The sequence below is a fragment of the Uloborus diversus genome, chromosome 1, assembly GCF_026930045.1.
Source record: "Uloborus diversus isolate 005 chromosome 1, Udiv.v.3.1, whole genome shotgun sequence".
NCBI classification, from domain to species: Eukaryota; Metazoa; Arthropoda; class Arachnida; order Araneae; family Uloboridae; genus Uloborus; species Uloborus diversus.
Genome location: NC_072731.1, coordinates 151,821,085 through 151,841,999, shown reverse-complemented (window position 1 = coordinate 151,841,999; position 20,915 = coordinate 151,821,085). Strand labels below are relative to the sequence as shown.

General features: G+C 34.2%; 1 protein-coding gene across 4 annotated transcripts in view; it reads right to left on the bottom strand.

The window, feature by feature from the left end:
- The window catches only part of LOC129232842 (5'-nucleotidase domain-containing protein 1-like), a 109,643-nt gene that overhangs the window by 17,162 nt on the left and 71,566 nt on the right, over positions 1–20,915 (bottom strand). For 3 of the 4 annotated variants that reach the window (XM_054866975.1, XM_054866952.1, XM_054866967.1), the window contains exons 6-8: positions 20,496–20,686; positions 19,212–19,306; positions 1,081–1,173 (exon numbers count right to left, since the gene is read on the bottom strand). In XM_054866975.1, coding sequence (XP_054722950.1) covers positions 1,081–1,173; positions 19,212–19,306; positions 20,496–20,686 — 379 coding nt within the window. The remainder of the gene's footprint in view (positions 1–1,080; positions 1,174–19,211; positions 19,307–20,495; positions 20,687–20,915) is intronic. The other variant, XM_054866960.1, reaches the window with a different exon arrangement.

Sequence of the window (20,915 nt, the reverse complement as noted above, 5' to 3'; positions counted from 1 at the left end):
ATAATTGTGAATGTACGTATAAATGAGGTCGACTGGGTGACGTGGCAGGGCTGAGAGTGGACTCAAGTAAAATTTTCTGAAGATAGTGTGAAATTTTCGGAAACTGCAAAAAAAGTTCCACCTTCCCCCCACCCGGAAATTTTTCGACATGTAGAAAATTGGCAGCGAAAGAGAAAATTGTCATGTGAAAGATCCCTTGGGCATTCGCTTGACTTTGAATGCCACATTGAGCTCTAATACTAAATATTAGGTTTATTTGCTCAATGGAATTCAAAAATTATGTCCCTAGAGCAGTTTCGCATCGAAGAGAGCCAAGGTGCCTCCGTCTGTGATGGTACATGAAGGACAGTATGCCGTTATAGGGGAATCGCACTAGGTCCGCAAAAAGACTTAACATAGCCTCATTAAAAAAGGAAAAAAAGAGAGGAATAACTGAAATTTTAATGAACATTCATTCTTCAAAGAGCATGATTTGAGCTCATAATCCCAATTTGGAAACCTTGGTGTCAGGAAGGCCTGAGATAGTGAGATGAGCAAAACGATTCCACAAAGACAAAGCGGTTTTTTCTTTTTTTTTTTTTTTGGCCTCTCATTGTCTTAGACAGGCCACGAACTGACGTTACATGTGCACATGCGGACAGGGCGGACGCTCTGATAGGAGGTCATGGGCGGTCACTGTGACCTTTCAAAAATTTCTTTTTTCAGCAGATTTTGTCTGACGATTCGGCAAATTTGGTAACATTGTCGTAAAATAGTGGTTTTTTCATGCCTGAATGTCCCCTTTCATTTGATGTATGGCTACTCGTATTTCACCATTCGGCAAAATTTGAAGTTCCATTCGGCAAGATACGAATTCCGCCCTACGATACGTGAAGCATACGAATTTGAGAAAGTAATTCTAGGGCAGCCAGAGACGCGAAATGCCGGCGTTCTCTTAAAAACTGCCTTTGTTTAAGCAACAAATGGCACGATTTTTTGAAAACACGAGACATACTGAACCACCACAAATGAAAATTCAAAGGGAAAAAACATGTCTTTTGTGTCATCCTTAATAATAGATAATCTCATCGAAAGATTTACCATGTTATTGTAATGGCAATAAAACAGCGTATCTGTCCTGTTCCTCCACATCCTCTACAGACTGCTATTGTGTCCCCATTGCATTTCCAGCATCTGCAATAAAAAGTGATAAAGTAATTTATTTTAAACCAATGCGTACTAAGCAAATACGGCTGTATTAAGCTGTAAGTTACCACCCTATAGGCCAGGGCTAAAACATAACTACATGAACTTACCGGCGGCCCGGTAATGACATCCAGGGACTGCAGGTTCATCCTTGTTATGGATTTATCAGTCTGGAATAGTCAATAGCCGAGCTGGAGGCGGATGTTCACTCATTGGAGCTGCGATTACCAACAAAGTGGTAGCTAAAACTAATTTAGTACAACAGCGGCAGTCCGTAAGCAACGGTGCGGTTCAATTGAAAATAAAGTGTTAATTTTCCAATAATAATTCTGTGTTTATCAGTAACACAAAAAGGTAATATTTTTTAGATTGTGTATGCAAAATTAAATTATTGTTGCTTACCATTAACATCTCCCCCCCCCCCCGCCCATATTTTGTCCTACATTTCCCCGAAAAATCCTAAATTCGACCTGATGGGTTAAAACTGAGACCATTTTTCTGTTTCATAAACTGAAAGTTAACTAGAAATAGAAGCCACAGAACTTAGTCGGCCAAATCACGTTCCTCAGTGTTATAATCCACTTGACAGTCAAAGGAAACGAAGCAGCGGGAACAATGTAATTTTATGCAGTTGGGTACCTATTTTACTGTTTTTCCTTATAAAATGCATTGAGTGCATATCCTCTCCTCCTCCCCCCCCCCCTGGAAAATTCTGAAATAACGGGCTTGGGGGGAGGTACTTTTCTAAATTTAACCTTTTTCTCGGTATATGGGAAATGGGTCGTGTGTAATATACTCGAATCTTGCTTTAACGAAGAGTAAGGGACCAGCGAAATCATTTCACTATGTCGACATTTCGCTATAACATATTTTGAATTGTTTCTGAAAATTTGAGTTGGGAATTATACAAGCCTTTGCTAAAACGAGATTTTCGCTGCAACGGACTTCGCTAAAGCGGATTTGAATGTAACACATTTTTGAAAGGATGGAACAATTTTTTCTAAGGTGAGTTCGGGGAAAAGGGCAGTGTTTTTTGCGCTGTATTATCTAGCGCTACCTACATAGCGACAGTAACTCAACATTTTTTTACTCTATTCTTTTAATTAGTATTCTTAATATTTAGTACGTTTTCAATCAAAAGTGTTATAAATTTTTATCCTTTGACAGTCCAGCATTAATTATGCTGAAAAGTTTTTTGGCTTTTTTAAGCTTGAAAGGGGTTTAAAGCAATAGAAAACTTGTATTTTCTGCAAAATACATTTTTTTTCCAAAACAACAAAAAACACCGTTTAGCTTTTTTCTACATAGCAAGAGAATGATTTAAATATGCTACAAAAAAAAAAAAAAAAAAAAAGATGATCATAGAAGGTACTTCGGAGATATGACTTATTTAATGTAACAATAAAAAAAAGCATCAAAACTGACTTTAGATAAAGAGTGGCAACACTCAACTATTCACAGAATACTTTATGTCGTTTACACTGAAAGAGAAAAGTATTTGCTTGAAATTGATACCAAATTCCGCTCAATTGGTTGAAAAATAAAGAAATTAGAGAGATTTTCTAAATTCATGCCAAAACGGTGACTACGAAAAATGATCAAAAATCAAGTTTTTGAAAAAAATCTCCAACGTGTAATTTTCATGCAACAAATCTAAAAAAAATTAATTTTGGCTCATCTTATAAATATCTATTTGTAAAAAAATAATGGGAGAAATCGGAGATATGACGGCACATGGCATTAGGCGATTTGACGTGAAATGACACATTTACGTTTCCTGTTACAGTAGAATGCAACATTGTACGGCTCAGATACCACCGTATATGCGCTGGGACGAATGGAGAATGAGAACAAAAACTATTTCTATTGCTTTATGTACCCTAATTTAATTAGATTTATAACAACCTTTCAGCAATTTGATAATTTTAATGATTATTATTAGTATTTTGTTTTACTTTTCATTTATTTTTTGAAAACCTTCGCCAAGTCAAAGGATATAACACTAAAGAACGGAATTAGGTTACTAAACTTTATTACGAAGGTATCCTTGAATTCTATGCCATGAAAGGAGGAAAAAGAAAAAAAAATCAATTGGTTGTCGATTAAATATTTGAATTGCGATTCGACTGAATATAAGGAATTAAACATAAACAGAAGGGAAATAAAGAACCGTAAGTAACTGCGGTTTTAAGAAATAATTATTATTTAAAACATTGTTTTCCAGCTATACTTAGAAACCAGTTGGAATGATAAAGCACGCGATAGAACACGATTTCTTAATAGTAAGCACAAAAAGCTTATGAAGTCGTGTTATATGCATTAAAAAAATCATTAACATGTTCTAACAAATATACATCAAAATGCATAAAATATTAGCGAAAAATTAAAAAAATATGCATTAATAATACTTCCGTTTCGTCGATATTTTTGTCTGAACTGAATACAAAATACGTAGCCATTCTATTATTAAATTATTTTGTTATTCATGCGATCAGTATTTGGTATTGAAGAGGGGTATACAAGGGGAGGGTCATGGGGGTCATGACCCTTCCCAAACAGTCGACAGATTATAAACCGACGTTTTGCTCAAACACTTCCTTAACTTAAATACATTATGTTTATATATTTTTCATTTTGCTACTTCCTCATCTTTATCGTAATTGTAACTCAATTGCAATTTAATACATGACTTGTCATCATGTATTAAATTACAAAATGTGATTAGAGAAATAAAACTTATAAGTTAAACAATTGTAACAAAAATGAAAATACATCTCGGCACTCGCTTCAAAAATAAATAAATACAAAGTAAATGAATTTAATAAAAATAAATGTGCAATAAAAAAGGAAACTGAATTAAATAACAAAAAAAAAAGAAAAAAAAAAGAACGATATCTTAATTTTACTCTTTGCATCTTCGTAAACAGCCTGTTATTGATACAACAAACTTCCCCTGTGTTACTTTTGTTTTTACAGTGGCTCTCAAAAATGTTCGTACACCCACGACTTTCAATGAAATAGGACCGTATCCATTGGTTGGAATTATTATTTCGGTATAGGTATTTAATTATGAGATCTATGATGAATTTTCAACAAAAATACATGAAAATTTTTAAAAAAATATTTAAACTTATTTTTTTTTAAATCAAAAAAAAAAAAAGTGCTGGAAATTTTATCTCACAAAAGTCTTCGTACACTTTAAAAAATGTCTATATATTATTGAATAATCTTGTTTTTTATTAAGTAATTATTTAGTAGAATATCATGCAGTATCAACAACACTTTTTAAACGTCTGGGAATAGATTTCAATCTTTTTTCTTTCTTTTTTTTGCGTAATTCTGAGTAAGTGTTCAATCACACTTCGAGTATAATGCTTAGAAAGCTCTTTCTAGCCACTATACTTCGAGTGCTACTGTTTCTAGCTCTATTTTCGTTTCAAAGTCGTATTTTCGTAATCTAGCCTCCAGATATTTCTAAATATGTTACATTAAGTTCAAATCTGGAAATTGAAGGGGTATTTTTTAAACTTTTTTGGACAATTTTTGAGGCACTAGACGCAAACGTTGAAAACTGTGTGCTTCTTATCGTTATCTTGATAAAAAACAAAGTTGTTTCCAATAACTAAATTTTTGGCTAAGAGTTTAAAATTGGTTTTGAAAGGATTTAAATGAACAGCATGATTTATTATTTCATCAAAAAATTCCCAACTACTAAGTCCTGATGCTGATATGCGCCCTCGCAAAGGAACCCCTTCACCGTCCAAATAAACTGATCCAACTAAGTTCTTAAGATCAAGTTCCTCATTTTTTCTTCTATTGACAATTATACAACAATTTAACCAAAAATGTTGAATTTAATTTCATCTGTAAATAAGACGTTATTCCAAAACGCTTTGGAGCTTATTTATCATTTATTTTACGACAAAAAGCGTAAGCTTTCTGTTTTTCGCACGAACAAGAAATTTCTGCGGGAGGAGTTCCCATTTAATCCAGTTAATCAGAGAACTTGGCGAGCAATTTTAGGTGAAAATTAAATGTAAGTTTTTTCATTAAATTCTGCCGAAACTGTTACAGCACTCAAATGTGTATTTTTTATAAATTTTTTAACTGTAAATCTCAGATCATGCTTTGTCAACTTTGCCGGTTGACCATTTCTTGCCTTGTTTTCGGTCCGATTCTTTTCTTTAAAGCATTTTATCAAGCACTTTGTTATAGAATGGAATAAATTAACTAATTTAAAGACATTTCAAACAATTTACCTCTACTGTGAGGAAAAATTTTTAATTTCGAATGGTGTTTGGTTTTTTACGAATGCCAGTCATTTTAAAGTAATAAGCACAATATTAAGGAATAAATAAACAAAAAATTAGAGTCAAATGACTCTTAAGGGTCAACACAATGCAAAAATAATTTAAAAAGACGACATATGGTAATTTTAATCATGAATTTATTCGAAAATATTTGAGTGTACGATGAGTTTTGTGGCGTATTTTTTCTGTCTCATTGTTTTTTGACCCATTTCAAAAAGAAGGTAATTACCATCCTTTGCCCGAAGGGAAAGGAGAGGGACCTGATCACGGCATACAACGCACGATGCACAGTAGCAGAACTTGGTGAATAATCGCTGCGCACAGTATAAAACCGTTTTTCCGCCAAAATTGAATCGCCAACTCGCCTGTAAAGTTGTTTTCTATGATAACTAACTTTCCTTAAAGTGAGAGAAAACGGAAAAGCATTGATCTCTACGGAAGTGTCCAGTCTTATGCGAAGCTATATGGTCTTTGGTAGCACTGTAGTAGGGGAGTGTTGTACCTTGCGACACTTCTAATTTCTAAGAATCTATTTTTAGCAGCCATGTTTTTGTAATCTCCAATAGTAACCTTCACCACTAAATGATACCATAGTATAAATCAGCATCAAATGAGTCAAATTGACGATTTTGTGAGAGAATGAAAATTTCGTGACTCAAAAGTAAATATTTTCTTCATTTTAATTTCATTTTTAACCGACTTCAAAAAAGGAGGTTATGATTTCGTATTGCGGCTTTTTATGTGTGTTTTCGAATTATTCCAACACTACTGGACCGATTTGAAATTTTTTTTTTGTTTGGAAGGATATACAGTGAAACCCCTCCTAACGGACACCCCTTTAATGCGGACACCCCTCTTATGCGGACAGTTTTTAATTCCCCGGCAGAGAGACATTAAACCTAATGTATAAGGAACCTCTCTCGTACGGACACCCTCAAATACGGACACGGACACCCTTTTCGAAGTCATTTACATTGATATATCCTTTTTTGCGGATAGTATTTAAAACTTGAGAATTAAATAGCTACTCCATTGAAAGGCTTCATTTAATGCAAAGTCGACCAGCTTATACGGAGATAAAAAAAATATTTCTTTGCAATTTTACTTTGCATCTACTGCGTAGCAAAAAATTTTCAGCTTGACACCGAAATGCATTTTTCATTCCAAAAAACATCATCAAATCGTCAAAAATAAAAGAAAAGAAAAGAGAAAATGATTTTTCTGCAAGTTTCTGTCTGTATACCCCCACCCTCCCCCGTTGCCTTGTTCCTTTTCAGATGACTAACAAGCAGGCGTGTTGTGTCTAAGTGGAGCCGAGTTGACGCGCCATCTAACAAAAATATTTTATAGAGAGTAAAAGTAAAGCCAATGCAATATCATAAAGTAAACTTAAGGGTAAAAGCATTCAGTTGTTTCATCGTTCTCATTGAAATGGCTCTGAATACTCATCGTCAGCGTCGTACTCTTTCTCTTAAAGAAAAAATTGAAGTTATAGATTTCGCAGAAAAAAATAAAATTGGAATACGGAACATTGCTGAAAAGTTTGGTGTGGGACGCACACAAATTTGCTGTATATTAAAAGGAAAAGAGAAGTTTAAGAAAGAATGGTTCATAAATGGAAACCAAGAGAAGAAAAAAGATTTTCCTAAAAGTAATGCCCTTGCAGTGGATGAAATTGTGTTTAAATGGTTTGTGTCCGCAAGAAGCAAAAATATTCCGATTTCTGGCCCTATTTTACAAGAAAAGGCGAAAGAAGCAGCTACTGAAATGGGTATAGAAAATTTCAAAGCTTCCAATGCATGGTTAGATCGTTTTCGAACGAGACATGATATCGTTTTTAAAAAAATATGTGGTGAATCCAAGGATGTGGATGCTGACGTTTGCGAGAAATGGTTTGAGAAAGTGCCTAGTTTGATTGAAAATTACGAGTTATGTGACATTTATAACATTGATGAGACCGGTTTGTTTTATAGAACTCTGCCAGATAAAACCTTAACTTTACGGAAAAAAAAACTGCTCTGGTGGCAAAATCTCCAAAGAACGCTTAACAGTTTTGTTGGGTGCCAGCATGGATGGTGCAAAATTAAAACCAGTTGTCATCGGAAAAGCAGCCAGACCTCGGTGTTTTAAAGGACTGGATATAAAAAAATTACCTGTAGACTGGTATTCAAATAGAAGAGCGTGGATGACAACCAGTGTCATATCTGATTGGCTTGTAACTTTTGATAAGAAGTTGGGGAGAGAAAAAAGGCATATTGTTATTTTTATGGACAACGCGCCCTCCCATCCCAAAGACTTTCACTTGAAAAATATAGAAATAGTCTTCTTGCCAGCAAACACAACATCGAAATGCCAACCTATGGATGCTGGGATAATTCAAGCATTTAAAATTCAATACAGACAACTAGTTATGAAGCATTTAATCAATAAAATGGAAGAAACTAAAACAAGTAGCGAATTGTCCAAAACAATTGATGTGTAAGATGCAATCAGCTGGGTTAAGCACGCATGGAAAGAAGTTAAAAAAGAAACAATAGTAAGTTGCTTTAATCGCGTTGGATTCAAAAAAGGATCTGCCACAGAGGAAATTGACAACGAAGTTGATTGTGACAATGATGGATCCGATTTGCAGTCGTTAATGCAACAAGCAGGGTTCACAAATGTGACCGCTGAAGACTATTAACGAAGATCATACAGTTGAGGATGACGATGAAGATGAACTGTCCGTAAAAGAAGACGTTAAAACAATTAAAAATGTTAACGAAGCTTTAAGCGTATTAGATGGACTCAGGGAATTTTCAATTAAACACAACGATCCTAAAGGACTAGACTTGGTACAAGAACTTAAGATACATTTCGAAAATGAAAGACTTTCATCGATCAAAACATATCAACAGACATCAATCGAACAATTTTTTAAAAGTACAAATTAGGTATGTAATTTTTATGCGAACCTGTTATTTAAATCTCTTTGAGTGTGCAAAACTGTAATATTTGAATTTAACCTGATAAAATAATTGTTTATTATGTATATGTTGGTAAAAACTAGTAAATTAAAAAAAATCTATGCATATGAAAGAGTAGAATTCACACATATTTCATTTAAGATTTCAAAAAACATAAACAAATAACTAAAGTTAATTAAATTAAAAAAACCTCTGTAAAGCGGACACCCCTTTCTTACGGACAAAAAAGTTTGTCCTGTTAGTGTCCGTAATAGAGGGGTTTCACTGTACTTCCCAGATAGTCCCATTGTAATTTGGTCTGGATCTGATAAGGGGTCTCAGAGAAATTCAAGAAACTTTAAATTTCATACGTCATGATCATGTGGTGTTGCTGTGATCGGTGTATTTTCACACCTTAGCTTTTGGCTTTCTCTTGAACGATATTTAATTCTCGCGGCACATGGATGATTAATTTTTTCAATGCTGCGCCGCATGGTAATTTTTTATTATAGGTATTACTACTGTATTTATTACTGCGTAGCAAAGCAGTAAATTAAATATATTTTGCTACTTTAATAGTTGAATCAATTACCTTAATATTTTATTTACTAATAAATAACTTTATTTAGGCACTAAAATATAAAGCTCTTTATTTAATATTCCAATTTTTAGCCTAATTTCCCAGTAAAAGTCAGAAAAAGAAGAAAAAAGCATGAAAGAAGGCTTAATGCATCTTAAAAAGGTCGCGAAAAACAAAAAAAAAAAAAAAAAAATCAAAAATAAATAAGATAATTAAATAAATATCGAAAAATTAAAAATTGGAAAGTAGGGTATTGAGATGGGGAAAAATGTCTGTCGGTCTGTCTGTCTGTCCCCCCCTAATAACTTTTGAATGAATAGTCCGATTCGAACAAACTTTTTTTTGTTCTAAAGATCTCGGCGAGGACACCTCATTCCCATATTTCACTTTTTGATTTGAACTATTTTTTGTTCAATTTTAAACAGTTCAAAAATACTTAACATTAGCGCCTACGGGGAAACTGAAAGTCAATGTAGATTCCGTACTTGAAGGCGGATTTACTTCAAACAAATTTTGTTGGAAATTGCTCTTGACGCCAAACTCCAGACTCCTACTCCGAGAATTTAGAGGCACCTGACTCCGACTCCGACTCCTGTGCCCGACAATTAATCGGACTCCAACTCCCCAACTTCGACTCTGACTTCGTAGCTTTGGCAAAAATTTATACACGGAGGACAAATGACTGACTCCGATTCTTGGATATTCGTCTCCGACTCCTTTATCCCAAAATGAGATTGACTCCGACTCCGACTCCGCAGCTATGGTTTTCACTGTGAAATAATTATTGTTGATATGATTTGTTTTTATTTTCACGCTAAAGTTTTAATTTAGATATTCAGTTTTCGGCGAATAAACTGGAAGACATTTATGTTTCTACATAACGATATGCGCAGACTTTTTTTTTTTTTTTTGACAATGAAAAGTATTTCTTTAAGTTGACATTTTATTGTTTTTATTTATTTTGGTAAGTGCATTAATTCATTTAAAAAATTATTTTTGGCAGCAGGAGGAAAAGAAACGATTTTTTTTTTGATATGATGTATTTATTTTAATAAGCTTATTAATTTTAATTATTATTTTTTCGTTTTGAAAGCTGTTAAAGTATTTTTTTTGGGGGGGGGGGGGGAGTGTATTAGCTGCTTTGTTTAAAAAGTGCTGCTGCTTTTTTTTTTTTTTTTTACGCATCTAACTTTTTTAGATGTGTAAGGAATACTTTATTCCCAGAAATTAGCAAAAATATGTTTGAAACAATTTGCGATTTTAGCTATTTTTGAGAATATTGATCAGGTACTAGAAAGTAGTATGGGTATACGGGAAAGTAGGCTCGTAAAGTTCGAGACGGAACTTCTTAAACATATTTAGTGTTCAATTGAGGGGGAATTGAATACAGAACACCCCTCCCCCACGATTTAATTTATATTCTTTAATAATATACATTACAACTGTGTATGATTTCTGAAGTTTGACCAATATTCTGGATTTACTATTTCACGATGCCGCCAGTTCAATTTGAAATTAGGGTTATATTAATTAGCAGGCTTCAAAAAAAAGGAGGAGGATCTGAACTCGTCGGATTTGTTTTTTCTTTGTACAATGTTCCATAAACACGCGAAGACACCTGTACCCAGGGGCGTGCACAGGGAGGGGAGAGGGACGCCTGTTGGCCAGGGCCCGAGCCTGGAGGGGGCCCAATATTTTTGTATTTTAACGGTGAATTACAGGGGTAAACAACATGGAGAGGGGCCCGGAAAAGTCATTTGTGATGGGCTCCAAAATTTCTGTGCACGCCCCTTGCCTGTACCGATAAGGAAAAGTCTTTTTTTGTTTGAAACAGCATAGTTCCTCGGCGGTCTAATGTTAATCAAGTTCAGGTTTGATGAAATTGAAGGAACTCTTCAAATATCATACTCACATTTAAATCGATTTGTACTTTATTAACTTTGCATATCGTCTCACTTAGTGAACCGGTTTTTATGCTTTTTTTTTTGTTTAGTGGTGGTTTTGTTTAGGTGTGGTCTAACTTAGGTTCCAAATCTTTGATTTACCCTATTTGTTCTTTAGGGAAAAGTTAAGGGTAAAACAATAAATTTCATGAAATTTCCCTCACAAACGATTAAATATAACACCCATTGATAAACAAAGGCCATAAAACAAAGGTTTATACTTTCTTTACCTATTGTTAAAGAAAGTACTAAAAATATATATTATTAAGAGTAATGATAATGAAAATTTCGAATTAAGGATTCTCTGAAACAAACATAAAATTCATTCCAGTGGAATTTTTAATCTTCATCTATAGTGGAGCCATGTGAAGAAACATGCGACTTTTACCACGAGTTACATGACACTAATTGCGAAACATAAATTACAATTTACAATTCTAAAATTTACAATTTTACAAATTTAAACGTAAAGCGATTTCGTTTTTTTTAGTAACTCGTGCATTTGCTTTCGGAAAGCAAACTTTGATAAAGTTGAACAAATGATGAAGACAATTTTTTTTGTACATAGTTACGCATTTGAAAAAGCCTTTCTTCACAGTCGTCGGAAGTCACGCTGTGTTATTTACACCACTAAAAAGCAAAAATAAATTACTTTTAAATAAAAGAAAACCGCCTTCAAAAAATACCCAGGAGTTAAAAAGCAAAAAATAACTGATTACACTTACATTCTATTTCCTACCATTCTAATTCAGGATTCGGTGGGTTGTCAGTTACGTTATGTAGTTGTTTATAGGAGGCCCCGACTTCAAAAAGTTATTAAAAATTAAGAGATCGTATATAATTCGTTAGGTATTTAAAATAATTCATCGTATAGTAATTTAAATCAATGTTTATTTAATAATTCGGTGTTTAATAGTTGATTTTCGTACAGGAATTGTAAAATAAATTTCATTTCTATGTTTGGGTAGGAAATAGAATGTAAGTGTAATCAGTTATTTTTTGCTTTTTAGTTCCTGGGTATTTTTTGAAGGCGGTTTTCTTTTATTTAAAAGTAATTTATCTGTGTTTGTATTTGTAAATTTAGTCAACTGAATTTTATTTTATTATAAAAGAGAACTACTTTAAATAATTTGCTTATGAGAAAATGATGATAGTGCATCTAGATTGACTATCATTTTGGTTTTTCTTAAACCACGTGGTGATTGCACCTTGGGACAGCCAAACATTTTGTACCTTAGGACACGTTCCAAGGTACAACATATGCATGGTTCTTAATAATTCTGATATGTTTAGGAACATGGAACAATGTTCTAATCTTATGAAGTCTTTTAAGCACATTTAATATTAGATAATATTTCATAATTCATTGTTCATAATTCATTATTCATGATTTAATTCACTACCATGAAAAAAATATACTTTTTGTTTTCTTTTGCAAAATTGGTTCAAGTATATGTCTGTTTCCTGAGTCATAAAGACTTTCTGTAGACTACAACAGAATGTATCCCAAGGTACAATAGGATGTTGTACCTTGGAACAGCTTGGAACTTTTCCTTTAAAAGGCTTGCAATATTTTATTTTCAAACCGTCTGAATTTTAAGAAATATATTACATAGAAGTATGGTGGGGTATTTTAATGTGACTTTTAGATTTTAAATTTGATTCAAATAATTGACGATAAAAATTAAAATATGAAAAGTGTCCCAAGGAACAATACTCTCCCCTACTGTTCCAGCGTGACAGTAACTCAATTAAACACCATTAACTTTCCCTTTCCAGTAAACTCCAAAAGAAAAAATATGAACGATCAGAATCAGGTGCAAATATTAGAGCTGAACCTATCGATAAGTTTAGAAATTGAAGCAACCGTCAGTTAATCAATTTTTTGAAATTTCTTTTTTTTCTTCGGATTTATTTAAATATTTTTTGTTTCGGAAGGAGTGAGGGGGGGGGGGAAGCTGCCTTCTCTAACTCGCCTTTGGATACTCCCATGGATGCCCAGAAAATTTGCCCCCGAGTATATTACATATGAGGTTATTATTTCATTCTTACATGTTAGATATATTATGAGGTATGATTTAACCATAGAGGATGTAAAATATGTAGAGGAGATTCACTTTGAACGATAAAACAGGCTGTTACGTCCACTTAGTGGACGAAAAGACGGAAAAGATGGATTTAGATTTAAGATTTGAGGACCTGCATTTTAAAAACTTCTTCTTCCTCAAAAGTGCAACAGCCTTTTGCAGGCCAAGGTTGACTCGCTGATCTTCCTCCAGTTGACCTTATTAGTCCCGATCTTAGAGAAGAGATTAGTAAGTGGAGGGAGCAAGTCCAATCATTAACCAAGGAAAGGCTGAGGCAAAGACCCCAAGTCAGGTGGTTACACTACGACGAATGAGAGACGTTTTACGTGAAATGAGTGAAATAAATCTGATTTCTTCCAATACTTTACCTTAAATGTATCACGTGACTTGAGATCCTTGCTTCACGATTTGGAAGCTTCACTCTCTCCAAATTTTATCGCTTCTCAATGGTCACGACGGCACTCTATAGGTTGAACCCTATTAGTTTGAGGTCCTTTTCAACATCTTACAACCAACGCGTAGCTCAGGGGTTCTCAACCTGGGGGGCGGAGAAGAATTTCAAGGAGAGCGCCAATGTTTTCCAAAAGTAAAGTAAAAAAGCAAAACTAACTATAATTTACTCAATTTTGAGGGTACATGTAAGTATTTTTGATATTAACACTGGTTATGAAAGTTTTAGTGCAGTTTTTTTCCCACATATCCCTACAGATTTGAAGCATTAGCAAGCACAAAGTCAAAGAATCGAGCAATAGACCTTGAAACTGACCCGATATACCTTTTTACACAAGTTACAACCTAATATTCAAGCAAACGATGGTAATCCTTCTATTGATGCCATGAAAATGACTGGTACAACGGGTACAACATGTCACCTTCACCTAGATCCTAGACTGCTTCCAATTTGCTTGTATTAATTTCTTTGATTTCATATGTTCGAATAAGAACATGTTCAAAATAAAGTTATGTTTAATACGTTAAAATTTGTTTACGAAATTATCTACATTTCAATTTAATAACCAGCTTTAGCTGTCCCAATGGTCCCAACTAGCTTCAGTTTCAAATTTGTATTGATCACTTTTGTTGTTCAATAGGAGGAGGGACACGAAGGCATGGGCGGATTTATGGGGGGGCAGAGGGGGGCAATGCCCCCCCAGTTTTGGGAGAACTTTATGTAGTAACAACACATCTTCCAAAAATTTAAAAAAAAAAATCATTTTTTTTTGTTTTTGAATAGTTCAGAAGAGCATGGGTGGATTTATAGGAGGGGGGGGGGGGGGCAAAGGGGGCAATGCTCCCCACTTTTGGGAGAAGTTTATATAGTAACAACTTATCTTCCAAAATCTTATAACAAAAAAAAAAATCATGATTTTTTTCTTTTTTGAATAGTTTAATGAAAATGAAGAGAATAGCGAATGTCCTTTTCTGAAGGGAGAAAAGAAAAAACCGAACATTAAATAGTTAGTACAGCTGTCACTGGGGTACTGAAAATTGGTCTAAATTCACTATTCTGGACTGAAAACCATTTGGACAAGTATATGAATGAAAATATAGGCTTAACGAGCTATGCATTCAGCTGCAGCACTTATAATTGACGTTTGGGACCTTCCCTCCCCCTCCCCTATTTGCGCTAACAGAACGATCTACTCGTTACAATTTGTTTTCTCTCTTTTCAGAATGTTTATTTTCAATTTGCGTGATTTCAAAAACTAAATGTTTTGAGCTGTTACAGACAAAAGATTTTGAAGAACCTTCTGGATTCACACGTTCAAATGAAATTGGCTGATTTGAAATGTATGCTATTGCAAAAGAGGTACATAGCTAAAAGGTTTTTGTACAGCAAAATACTATCAAATGTAACAGTTAACATCATACTCAATGAATGTATGTATACATACATCATGTTATAACAATTAAACAAAAAACTAGAAAAATTGTCCTACCATTGCACAAACAGAAAGTAAAATCACTGTAAACAATGCGTTAATTTTTTAGGGGAAAAAATAGGAATCTCAATCCCTGGCAGTTCAAAACTAAATTTCTGATTTTCCAGAATCATACATTGTAAGGAAAACGTCTGAATAAAAGAAAAAGATATATTTCCAGCACGAAAGTTTTGCACAATTCTTGTAAGATCGCTTTATTACCTGATGAAATGTTTTTATACCTGTGTTTTCTTTATTTTTTAAAGGAAGAAATTTGTATAGGGGAGACCGGGGCAAGATGACGAGCCGGGCAAGATGGCGAATGCCTTATTTTTTCCGTTTTAAACTAGGTAACTGCATCAACTGCATGCTACTGGCTCTCGTATCCGCTGTTCGTTCAGCAATAATATAGAGACGCGGAAATCGCCATATTTGTGTTAGTTCTGAAGCTCTGATTGTTTACCGTTGCCACGATATAACTTGTATGCATGTGTAAATAAGCTCTACTGTATATACATGTATGATATATCGTGTCTCTTGAGTATTTATGAATAACTTAGTTTAAATACTACCCATTACCATTAATATATGTCAATTAATCGCCTTCTGTTATGGCAATGGAGAAGAATCAGTTCAAACAGGCAGTCTGGGGCAAGATGACGGGCAGCAACGCGGGGCAAGATGACGAGCTTGCCTATTGCCCGTGTTTCGGAATTTATTAAACTAACTATGTTGTCCACTTTATTAAATTCCTGTAAACGCTGTCTGTTTGTCCACGCGACCTTGCGCTTCTCCTCTGGGGCTAAAGGACGCATTGAATCAAGGTAGGTATCGTTCGAAAGTGGGTGACCAAGGGCTATTTATAAACTAGTTGACCAAATGACTAATTGAATGAATTAAACCAAGCAAAGAATCTCCTGCTCTGATGATTATTGACAATCGTAAATCTCACAAAGCTTTGCAGGCTATCTTATATCGCAGTGAAAAAACATTATCATGGTTGGGTTGCCATTTCACACATCCCATCGTCTCTAGCTCCCGATACGTCATTTTTCTGCCCATTAAAAACCTACTATAGACAAGCATGTGACAACTTTATGGTCATTCATCAAGGACAAACTATCACAGAAAAAAATATTGGTGAGCTTTTGAGCACCGCTTACTTCAAAGCAGCTATAGTTGAAAATGCCGATAAAGGGTTTAAAGAATGAGGTATCGAGTCTCATAATTTTCTTGTTTTTTTACCGGACTATGACTTTGTTGGTTCTGAAACTGAATAATAGTGCTAATCCTCAGACCTTGGGAGTAGAAAACCAACATATAAACCCTCCTTACGAAGCAGAAGTTATGGCAAATGCTGATTCCGATACACCAAAGAAGCATGTTAGTGTTTTTGATTTCAATGCATTGCCTAAAGCAACACAATGCGAGAAAACAAAAACTGAAGCTCAAACATTCTTACAAGCACACCCGTCAAAGAAATGTCAGAACAAGGAGCAAAGCGGAAAAAAAGAATTATTTAAAAAAAAAAAAAACAGGGAAAATAAGCTCGTGAAGCTAAAAAGGGAGTTAAAAAAAAAAAAAAAACTCAGACCAAATTCCTGTAGGCCCAAGTCTATTAGTGCGGGCCCATATTCATGCCAAGCAATGCAGTTCCAACAAATTCAAAGAATAGTGTTCTAAGATGCCTTGCTTGGAAAGTGGAATTTTGAGACCCTCCAACAGAAGAATGGATCCAGAGCTGTAAAAGCCAAGAGTGGTGGCATGAGGAATGTTCCAATCATGAAAATGGTATTTTTATTTGTGTCTATTTTTAGCTGCAGAACTTAACACTTGAACATTACGCTACAACGCATTACGCTTAATTTGATACTTAGTAAGATGTTAAAACACAGTTATCATTTGTAAAACTAGGTAACATATTCAAAACATAAAATTTGTTCAACCTTTTTCAACGTTGTCATCTTACCCCTAGGTCAAAGTCATCTTGCCCCAGTACTGGGGCAAGATGACGATTTGTTAAGGTTATGAAAAAATAAAAATATCCTTCGTTATTTTTATTTGAAAAATTAAATGGCAATATATTTAATACTACAAAGGACTACTCTGACAGCTCATGTAAAATTAATTTTTCTAACCTTAAAAATAAATTAATAAACCACGAAAATTGTTAGCATAGTCATCTTGCCCCGGTCTCCCCTATATGAAACTAATAGTTAGAAATGCATTTAATGCGCTTGGAAAATTTTCGGCTTGTCTTTTTTTTTTTTTTTTTGAGAAAGAAAAGTAAATACTATCGCAAACTGAATAAATTTCAGTTATTTGAACGTTCTGATTAATTGAATCTTTTTACTTAGAGGGAAAGTACCATTTTCCTTTCTTTCTAAATGCTGTTTAAAAATTAAGGTAAGTCATAATCATCTAAGTCTAAATGAAACAGTTATTGTCATTATTGAAATCTGAGTAATTCAGTCATCAAAAGTTTTGGAAAAATTTGCTAAAATTTAATAAAAAACGATAAAAACCTTACACAGATTGGTAAAATCGTAAAAATCCTTTAACTGTAAAAACTGACGAATTTTCGTTAAAATTGGAAACAATCAAACAAAAATCTGCAGGTAAGAGTGAACTACATGCATGGTCGGATTTGCCTATAAGATAAACAAGCTATAGCTTAGGTCCCCTGCTGTGAAGTGGGCCCCTAACTCCCAAAAAATTGTGATTCATTCCTTGAAAAAATGGAAAGTGCTTGAAAAACTAATTTCATTTTCAAGTACTTGAAAGCCTTGAATATTTGGAAACGTGTGGCTACAAACCTTAAGTTTTAAAATTTCTTCCAAATTGTAGGGGGAGGAATGCCAAAATGTGTCATTCAGCTCCTTGCTACATCCTGCATCAAAAAAGTAAAAATCATGGTTCTCGCGTTTGTAACATATTACTTGAAATAGATTTTTGTGACTCACATGCTTCATATCTTGCTATTTATTTAATCCCGAATGCAAAATTTTAGAAATTCTTTTGCATTGATTGCTTTTATCTTACTTTTACTGCATATTGTTATTCTGTTTAGCCCGGGAAAAAAATGATACACTACCCCTATTCCTTTTCGTTTTCTGCACTACTTATGATTTAAAAAAAGTTGTAATGAGAAATTAAAGTTTATTTTTTCTTTTAACTTAAAATAGCTGTTTCTTACAAAGTTTGAACAATACTGTATAAATGTATAATCTACTACTCAACTTCAGAAACCTGAAAGTGCAAATTATTAATAGGTTCTAAAATCCCTGAAAAGAATTGGCGCAGTATAGCTTACCAGGGCTCTTGAGCCAAAAACCCAATCTAACCAACCAAACCTTGAAAATAATTAGACAAGTCTTTGAAACTTCTAAGCAAAGTGTGCTTCAATTTTATTTCTTATCAAGTGTATAAATTAAGAATTGTTCAAATGGGTAGTATGTTACTCTCTTGACACCTAATCTCTAAATCTGTGCACCATTTCTTTTAAAGTATTAACTTGCATCACAAAGCACTTTTAAAGCGTATATCTTTAAAAAAAATTATTTGCCTATTATTTCCAATTAACCCTTATGAGACTTCAAAATGCAGAATTATATATCCATTTTATATAATTTCCTCCGTGGGAGTAACCCCCTGGCCCCCTAAAATTAGAGATATTCTATATCCTCTCTTAATACCAGCCCCCTCTCTTTTAAGGTCAATTCAAAAAGGACAGCATGATTACACACAGTGATGAAAACGACGCATAAAAAAATGAAGAATGGCCTTATGCATCACAGAAAACAGATAAAAACATGGGAGAGGGGCAATCAAAAAAAGTTGCTCCAAAAAAAAAAAAAAAAAAAAAAAAAAAAAAAAAAAAAAAAATCCTGCCCCCCCCAGGAACTCAGTCCTAAATCCGCCTATGCACGAAGGACGCATCATTGTTCAAAAAAGGGGGCGTAGTGACTGAAAGGTTGAGAACCCCTGGTGTAGGTAATCGTCTTCTACGTCTAGTACCTTCATTTTTTTTTTAAAAAAAAGTCACTTTTTTGGTAGGGAAAAGAGAAAGTATTGGTGTATCAATACACATGGCCAAATAGGTTAAATAAAGTTATCAAAACCTTGCCAATATTTATTTTCCGATTTCGTCTATCATTAGAAAGGCTTGATGAAACAGATAAAAAGATTGTGGATAGTAATTCTTTTATTACATCCAAATCATAAGAAAAAATACAGTACTTTTTTCTTCCAGTTCCTAAACAACGGAAACAGCGGTCTTTTTGTCCTTGAAGCGATATTTTCTGTCCATCACCAAAGCAAAAAGAACACCTTTCCTACGGTAAAAGAAAAGTAAAATTTTGGTGAGTAAAATTGATGCATATTCTTATCCGAAGCACTAAACTACGAGGGTAAACCGAATATAAACCGGAATTTCTTTTTTTTTAAATGTTTGTATCAGCCAAAAAAAATTATACATAAGCCATTATTTTTCTTTACACATAGTGTTCTTCTGATACACATTTGTTCTATCAGATTGTCAAGTTTCTGATGGCGTCGTTATAGAAAGAAGGGGGACATGTGCAGGTCGAATTGCACGCGAACTCCTCTAGATACAATTGCATCATCATCATCAATTTTTCGTCCTCCTAGATCTTTTTTGAGCGTATCAAACATATAGCAGTAATAAAGCATATCTAGACTGTACGAGGGGGTTTTAGCTGTGTCCGATGAAATTTCTAAAAATTTTTCCTCTTTAAAGCTGAAATATGTGGGCTTGCATTTCCATAGAGAAAAATGACGTTACGTATCGCTTAGCGTCCTCGTGTGCTGTGATATGCAGCTTCTGCTTGATCCAAAGGCGACAGTATAAGCATGAATTAGTTGTCCTTTAATAATGTCACGAATGGCAACGATGTTGTCCGCGGTCTCCTTTCATCAAGTTCATTTTTTTACAACTTCTCTTTCTGCCATACATTTTTTTTAATCCTACTCACACACTCGAGCGTGAAAAGTGTTTCTCCCACAAACTGTACAGGAAGCTGTCTCAAAATTTAAGAGGGTTTGATGCCCTCTTTGAGTTGCAAAACAGACGGGTGCTCTTCTTGCTCCTTCATGGCGTACTGAAGCAGCACAAATCTCCAAAATGTGTGCGAACATCAAAATCCTGCTTCAGACATCCCCACTAACATATTGGCAAAGTACCACCCTAGATTTATTACTAACAACAGCGTTAGAGTCAAAATCCGGTACATATTCTATCTACCCTGGTAAATATAGTAGAAAATGCACGTTAGACTTCAAATTTACTCATTACATATATTTCCGAACAACAATAATGATAAGGATGATGATGACGATACATATTAATAATAATGGTTATCATCATCATTCGCACCATCAACACCATCATCGTCATTATTGTTGTTGTTGATTTCATCATCACCACCAACATCATCGTCGTTGTTATTATTATTCTCATCATCATCACTAATATCAACCGCATTTGATCCAAGCAGCACTTACCCATCCCAAAGTTGCACATGCTGAACATCGTTTGCTACCAACTCCTCCACATGATGGGCACGTCATTAATACATCCGTGTGTGGTACATCGATAGTCAAAGAGCTGGCTTGGAACAGCTGAGGACGTGGACGTTCAATCTCCCAAGGACTTGGCGCTGGAGAAGATTCACTGACTTCATCTAGTGGTCCACCTTCAAGCAGTCATGTGTAATGCATCGTAAGTAATATCAGTTTAGTCATAAACATTTAAGCTGTTTTTTTTTTAAATCCTTAATAGCACTAACTACATTTTCACTTACACTAAACACCTTTAAAACCAATTTCTGTTATCAATAATTATCTAATATGTGAATTGGAATTGGATGGTAAACTTGGACTGTTCTCAGCAATCTTTTCATTGGATGTTTTTTTTTTTTTTTT